This window comes from Hakea prostrata, chromosome 2 (assembly GCF_041222555.1).
Source record: "Hakea prostrata isolate BN-2017 chromosome 2, UWA_Hpros_2, whole genome shotgun sequence".
NCBI classification, from domain to species: Eukaryota; Viridiplantae; Streptophyta; class Magnoliopsida; order Proteales; family Proteaceae; genus Hakea; species Hakea prostrata.
Window position 1 is genome coordinate 63374242 of NC_142601.1, and position 7215 is coordinate 63381456.

The window sequence follows — 7215 nt, forward strand, 5'->3', positions numbered from 1 at the left end:
GATTAAACTTTGGGTAGACAAACTCGTGATGGAGGAGGGAGAAGAACCAAGAAATTTGGATGAGAGAGAAAATTTTGGTGATGGCGATATTTGCAGCCAGCAAGGGGAGGGGAGGACCTCTTATCTGCTCAAGGGGTGGTAAGCAAGTTTCTTAAGCTAGTGTGGTAGGGTGGGGCTCAGGAATTTCCTTGGAAAGCCTTCTAGAGCCGATTTAGGCTGGAAAAATACAGGCACGTGGTGATCCCTCAGGCAGAGTATGAGATGCAACATAACCATTCAGGTTTGCTCTAATTGGTAGGTTTTATTTCTGGAAAACCACTACAGATGAGGTGCAAAAGGAGGTGCTAGGATGGAAGTAGGGGCTGTAATCAGCCTGCGCTCTATAGCGAAGGGGTTTGTAAATTTTCAATTCAGTTCTTAGGGCGATATGGCCGATATTTGGAGACATGGTCCATGTGGGATTGGTTCACAATTGATGTGGTTTCAATGATAAAGGCTAGGCTTTAACATTAATGCTGCCCAACTTCTATGAAATTGGTTTGGGTGTGTTTCTCGGAGTTGCCATTAGAATGCTGGCATGTCATGTACTATTTTCTATTGCAAAGGCAATAGGTAGTCCTATTGCTCTAGACACTAGAATGAAGCAGGGAATGTTAGGGAACTTTGCCCATTCCTGGTAGAAGTGGACAAGGAATCTGAGCGAGTGGATGAAATTCAAGTTGAGCAAAGTGAACCCGGATCAGGGTGTCACGACCCTAGTTTTCACAGGCTTGGTGGGGCCCACATCATGTACATTCCACTAGGGCACGTGACAGCTCCTCTTCATTAACACCTCTTTATAGTTAATAAAAACAAAATGCTAGACAAAACATTTTTCTTGGCAAAAGAATATATATCTGTACAGTCCAGTTATCCAAACATCAAACGTAACGAAAGGAATATGAGATTACATCTTCAACCTTCAAGGCATTGACAGATGGCAACACCTTGCCTTTATCATGAATCTGAGTACCTGTCAACATTTACAATAATGAGCTTTCCGGCCCAGTAAGCAATAAAGGACAACCATATAATTAAGTCAGGCAGTTCATCATGCATTAATGATCACATCAAAATCATATAACATCATACATTCCAATTTTCCTTTTCCTTTATCCTTTTCTTGGTCCTTTTTCCTTTCCTTTTCCTTTTTCATTAAACTAGACCTAAGCGCTACCTGTAGAGAGAGCACCATCAGTCTAAACCACACAAGTGGCATCAGTCTCAACCACGCAAGTGGCATCAGTCTCAACCACGCAAGTGGCATCAGTCTCTTGGCTCAAGGCCGGGTGTTCTCTACAGGAGGCCATCATCGGTCTAGTATATCTTTCCACTTTTCAGTCTCACTTCATTCCCTCCCATTTGGGTACATAAGTACCAGGACTTACAGAAGCCATTACATTTTATTCCTTTCTTTATTTCTTTTATTTCCTTTCTTCTTTTTTTCACTTTTCAGTCTTGCTTCATGCCCTCCCATTTGGGTACTTAAGTACCAAGACTTACAGAAACCACTTCATGCCCTCCCATTTGGGTACATAAGTACCAGGTCTTATAGAAGCCTTTAACATTTTATTCTTTTACTCTTTCTTATATTCACTTCCAAAATTGCCTCACCATGCTCTGCATATTTCCATGTACATTTTTCATTTCAAGCATCATTCAGTCTCATCTGAACACAATTCATGCAATTCAATCATTTAAATATGAGAGCATGACAAGTCCATATCTGATAAGCATAATCATCATTTCAAACTCATAATTAACAGTTCAAGAATACTATTAGCATTCCAAGTCAAGCAATTCAGTCACATCATTAGGCTATCATCCAATCCAGGCATTTTGTTCAATACACAAACACGCATATATCATGTAACTTTCCATATATTGCATCAATGAATAAATAAAATAGACTTTATGTTATCATGTGCATGCTACATATCTATTAATGGAAAACACCCATTTATCATACATAGGTTGGTCAATATTACTTACCTGTTCCGGGCGTGTCCTAACCTTGGTTCCATCATAATCCGCTTTCCCTGCATCTCGATCGATCAACAGCAATGACGAAAACGCAGGAGCCAACAGGGAATTTTTCCCCTTTTATATTATTTCCTCTTCATTTTCTCTCTCCTCCTTTCTCTCTCCTCTTTCTCTCTCCTCCTACGGTTTTGCACTTTTCCTCTCTCTCCTCTCTCCACTTCTTCTCCTTTCCTCTCATTTCTCTCTCCTCCCTACGGGCTTCTCCTATCTTGTCTTTCTCTTTTTACTCCACTTTCTCTCCACTCATTCTCTCTCCTCTCCTCTCCACTCCTTCTCTCTCCTGTCTCCTATTCTTCTTCTACCTCTGCAACTTCTCTATTTCGTCTCTCACCTCTCCTCTCTACCTCTCCTCTTACTCTTCCTCTTTCCTCTTTCCTCTTCTCCTTAACTATCTTCTAATCGTTTCTGCAAAGATCTGAAATCTTCTCTCTCTTCTTTCTCTTCCTTCTCCTCCTTACTTCTTATCTCTCTTCTCTTTCCCCTACACGGTTCTCTTCTCCTCTGTTTTTTTTTTTTCTCTCTCTCTCTCTATTTTTTTTTCTCACTTCTCCCTTTCCACTTCTCCTCTGCTCCTCTAATGGCTTCCGCTCCCTCTGCAATGAATTCTCCTCTCCGTCTCTCTCCTCTCCTCCACCTCTCTCTCTTTCCTCCCTCAAAGTCACAAAGTCGGTGGGGAAAGTGGGAGGTGTCACCTCCTCCCTCTTTCCCTCCTCCACTCACCTCCTTTCCCCTTTTTAAAAAAACTACCTCACCGCCCTAGGTGAGCCTCTCTCTTTCTCCTCATTTCTCACGTATTATAAAGAATATAATCATATATAATAACACTTCATATATATATATATATATATATATATATATATATAATTTATAGGTCTCTTTATGGACTCGGGGCCACTCGCGCCCACTCGGGGTGTGATTTCCGGGTTCGAAATTTACGCTGATCATTTCCTCGATTACAGTTCAGTCTAATTCCATTGTTGTGGGACCCACAAGCGATGTCTGACCTTGACCACAATGGCACATTCACCACAATAATAAAATAATAATAGAAAAAGATGCGGGGTATTACACAAGGAATGTCTTCAATGTAGTGTATGAGGCTAGGGAGAAAATGTGTTGCTCTTGTAGGCAATTTGGTCACTTAGAAACCCAATATACCTTCAAAAAATCCCAGCCTTTTGTGGTGGTGGAGGAGCTACCAATGACAAGGAAGAAGACCTTTGACGGAGCTCTAGTGGTGAAAGATGCGTTGGTTGGTGTGGATAGGAAGGAGTCCACTCTAAGTAGAACTCTGGCAAATTTGGTGGAAATCCCTATTTTTTTCTCAATCTTTTGATGCTTAGAAGCCATTAAGATGAGAAAAAGATGGATGATGAAATGGATACTAGAGTTTTAAATTTTGAAAATTCAGATATTTTTTAAATTTTTGAAAATGATAGAGTGGTAGCCACGTTGCCAATAGAGGGGCCCACACAAAGCAATTTGCACAGGAGGGGATTCTTAGAACTCAAAATCTGGGGAGAACTTGGAGTCCACCATGAATCAAATTGATGGGGCCTATAAGGAAGAGATGGATGATGAAGTGGATTCTAGAATTTTGAATTTTGAATTTTAGAAAATTTTGACAATGATAGGGTGGTAGACAAATTGCCCATAGAGGGGCCACATAAAGCAATTTGCATATGAGGGGTATTCTTAGACTTTGGTTTTTTGGCAGAACTTGGAGTCTACTACGAATTCAATTGAAGGGGCCCACATAAAGCAATTTACAGAGTAGAGGGATTCTCAGAATTCGGTGGGCAAAACTTGGATTCTACTACGAATTCAATTGAGGGGCCCCATGGAGGCCCTTTTAAGTGTGGAGGGTGAGTTGGCCATTGATAAAGTGTCTCATAATTTAGCGGTTGATTCAATGGTTGGGGATGGTTGGGGATTAGGTGTTGTGCCAAGGCCAAGACGCTTGGATACGAATCATCAGATTAATTTGCGGGGAAAAAACTGGGAGACTTGTGGGCGAGGGAGAAGGAATTAGCCTCTCTCAGGGTCTAAATGGAGAAAGGGAGATTACTTTTAAGAAAATTTGCAAAAATACTTTTGGTGGAGAAAGAAACAGTGGAATGAAACAATTGAATTTACATCATTGGTTTTTCTGATAAGGAAAGAGTTTTTCTACCTCAAAAGGCTATCAATGCTCTCCAAATGTAATTTTTCCTTTTTATTTTTTATTTTTTATTTTCCATTCTTAATGCGATCGATCTTTATTTAAAAAAAAATATATGTGTGTATATATATATATATATTATTGGTCAATATCTTGGGTCACTACTACTTTATGATGTATAAAACCAAGATAGAACTGGGGATCAAAATTTTCCAATTTTATAATGTAACTATGGAAACATTTTGGAAGAAGGAACAAAAAGCCCTTCGTCATAATCACTTCTAATAGAACCAGATAAAATGGAAAAGAAAGGGAACAGGAAGCTCACACGAAAGCCCGGACGAAGGATTTGCCCTTCCCATCACCGGTAGCTACGATCCTCTGGCAATCAGGTGACCACTGCAAATCATCGATCCGACCAGAAAGAACCTTAAACTCAGCCTTGAGGACGAAATCATTATGCACGCCCCAGATTTTAACGGTCCCAGAAACATCGGCAGAAGCAATCCACTCGCCATTGGGGGAGTAGCGAGCGACAGTGGCTTGGTAAGCATGCTCGGCGTAGATAGAAACTTTAAGAGGCCTGTCGAGGTAGCGAATAACGACGGATCTGCCATTGCAGTAGAGGATAGAGTTCGACTTAGGATCTCCGGAGATTAAAATCCCTCGACCTCGCTCAGTCAAGGGAACGCAAACATACGTTTCTGAAAGTTCCGCCATTTTCTAGTTTTTCGTCGTTATAATAACGAGATTCGCAGATCTTCCCCTTAGATTATTTTTTGTTTCTGCAATTGCCAGAGAGAGCAGAGGAATTCCAGAGAGAGGGAGAGTGCCAAGTGGAATCAGCGAACGGGGAAATCATTTTGAGCGGGTTTAGAGTGACGAACCGTTCGCCACGTGGATTATGTGCTCTCCCCCCTTTTACCGAAAAATTCAATTTTTAATATAATTTTATATTTATAGAAACCAAAATTCTTGAGATTTGATTAATTTTTAATTTTTAAGAAATAAGATCTTATGGATTTATCTCATTCTCCGATTTAAGTTTTTTTTTTTTGTTAACTATAAATTAGAATATTCTTGATAGATTAGTTGCCTTAAAAGAAAATTCTCCTAATTTTATTGAGTTATTTATGTCTCAAAAATAAATAATAATAATTTAAAATATTTTCTTAAATATGAATCTCTCGATTTCTATATCCATTTTTTTCTATCAGAATTTATTTATCTCCTTAAACTTTCATACTATTGACCAAACAACTTCATTTCATTTTATTTATTCTTTGTATTTTTTAAAATAATAATAGAATATGAGTTGATATACAAATCTTGATATTTTGTAAGATATATATTTTTCATAATAAAATAATAAAATACCGTACAATTAGGTAATTTTTTAAAGGGTAATATATAAATAAATTAATTAATTAATTAAAAATTAAAAACATAAAATCATATCCAAAGGAACATCTAAACATTAGAATGATATGAATTAAATAACAATTTTATTGTTATTTAGGTTAAGCAATACCATTAAGAATAAAATGTATGATGTTATAAATATCAATTAATTATTTTAAAATTCATAGATAAATTACTGTTTAATATGATGGTCTTCTTATCTATTTTTTTTCAAATTTATGCTTCAATATTTTTCTTTCATTTTTTCTCATATATAGTTGCACGTGCTTTTGTATCTTATAAATTTTCACTAAATAAAGTTCTCTAATCAAATTAACTTTATACCATAAAAAATAGAGTATTGGGTTTAGAACACAAACAAGAGGGTTATATAAATTTGAAGACAAAATAGTTTTAAAGAGGAAGGCAACTTTTGGGTTAAAGTATGAATCCCTTCATTCCAGTTTACTTATTCATACAATTTGTGGCTTTCAAGTTGAAATTGAGTTAATCTTAGTTGTTTGTTGTTTTCTTCTCTAATTTTTGTTTTGTTTTATTTAGTTTTAGTATCTCTGATCACTCCATTCTAGATCACTGATCTCACGAAAGCTTTTTAATAAACTAAATGATCTACTTTATTTATTAAAAAATTGATCTAATGAAAGCTTTAAGCAGAAAACTAAAAATGATAGATGAATTGCAAGATTTCTGCAGAAACTTACCTGCAGATGTGCTTGAACTTTTGCAAGATTTCTACAAAAACTTACCTAAATTTTTAGGTGTGAGCTTTTGACCTATCCATCAACTGACTAATAATTTATTATACCGAAAGAAAAGACTAAGTATACACTTCAATATAATACAATAAAAACTTTTTCTTTGTTTCTCTTTGAATACAACCAACGAGAATCTTGCTAGCCTTGTTTATTTATTTCTTTCACCTTTACTGGCTTCGAAATATTATATAATGTTGAACTTAAATCCCACGGATGAAGAAATTGGCTGGATACCACCAACTGTATTAGCATTTGCCTTTAATGTTGGATGTTGAAAGCAAGTAACCTGGAGGACAAAGTGTAAATTATTTTAATAGTAGATGTATAACATTAAATGAATAGTAAACTTCGAAAATTGAAGAAAATTATGAGAATTTTTATATTGTGATGAGTAAGAAATGCATGTTTGTGCAACAGAAAAACATGGATGTTTAGATCAAAGCTAAAAACTTTCTTGTATACTTCAGTGTCCAGTTTCCCTCTGATACAGCTTTTTCCGTTTCTCAAACTCTAATAACTCTAAATATACGGTTTTCAAATTTTTACATATGGGTTTTCATATATATGAACCATACATTTTTCGAATTTGCCGTTGGAGACTCTTAAGTTGGATTCCTTTTTTCTACCCAAAAAGAAAAAGGTTGGCTTTTTCTGACATTTTGACTTTGAACAGTAGATCATAAATTTAGGGTAGTTGCGCAATCATCGGAGTTAGATGCTCAAGACTGAAGAGTTTTTTTTTTTTTTTTTTTTTCAAGACTGAAGAGTTAAACCAGTTTTCAAGGTTCGAAAAGG

General features: G+C 36.5%; 1 protein-coding gene across 1 annotated transcript in view; it reads right to left on the reverse strand.

Moving 5' to 3' along the window:
• Positions 1–5098, reverse strand: part of LOC149025613 (actin-interacting protein 1-2-like) — a 45622-nt gene extending 40524 nt beyond the window's left edge. Inside the window, exon 1 of the mRNA XM_089145811.1 lies at positions 4572–5098. Within this exon, the coding sequence (XP_089001937.1) occupies positions 4572–4963 (392 nt within the window). The 5' untranslated portion in view covers positions 4964–5098. The remainder of the gene's footprint in view (positions 1–4571) is intronic.
• Between the last annotated feature and the right edge of the window lie 2117 nt (positions 5099–7215).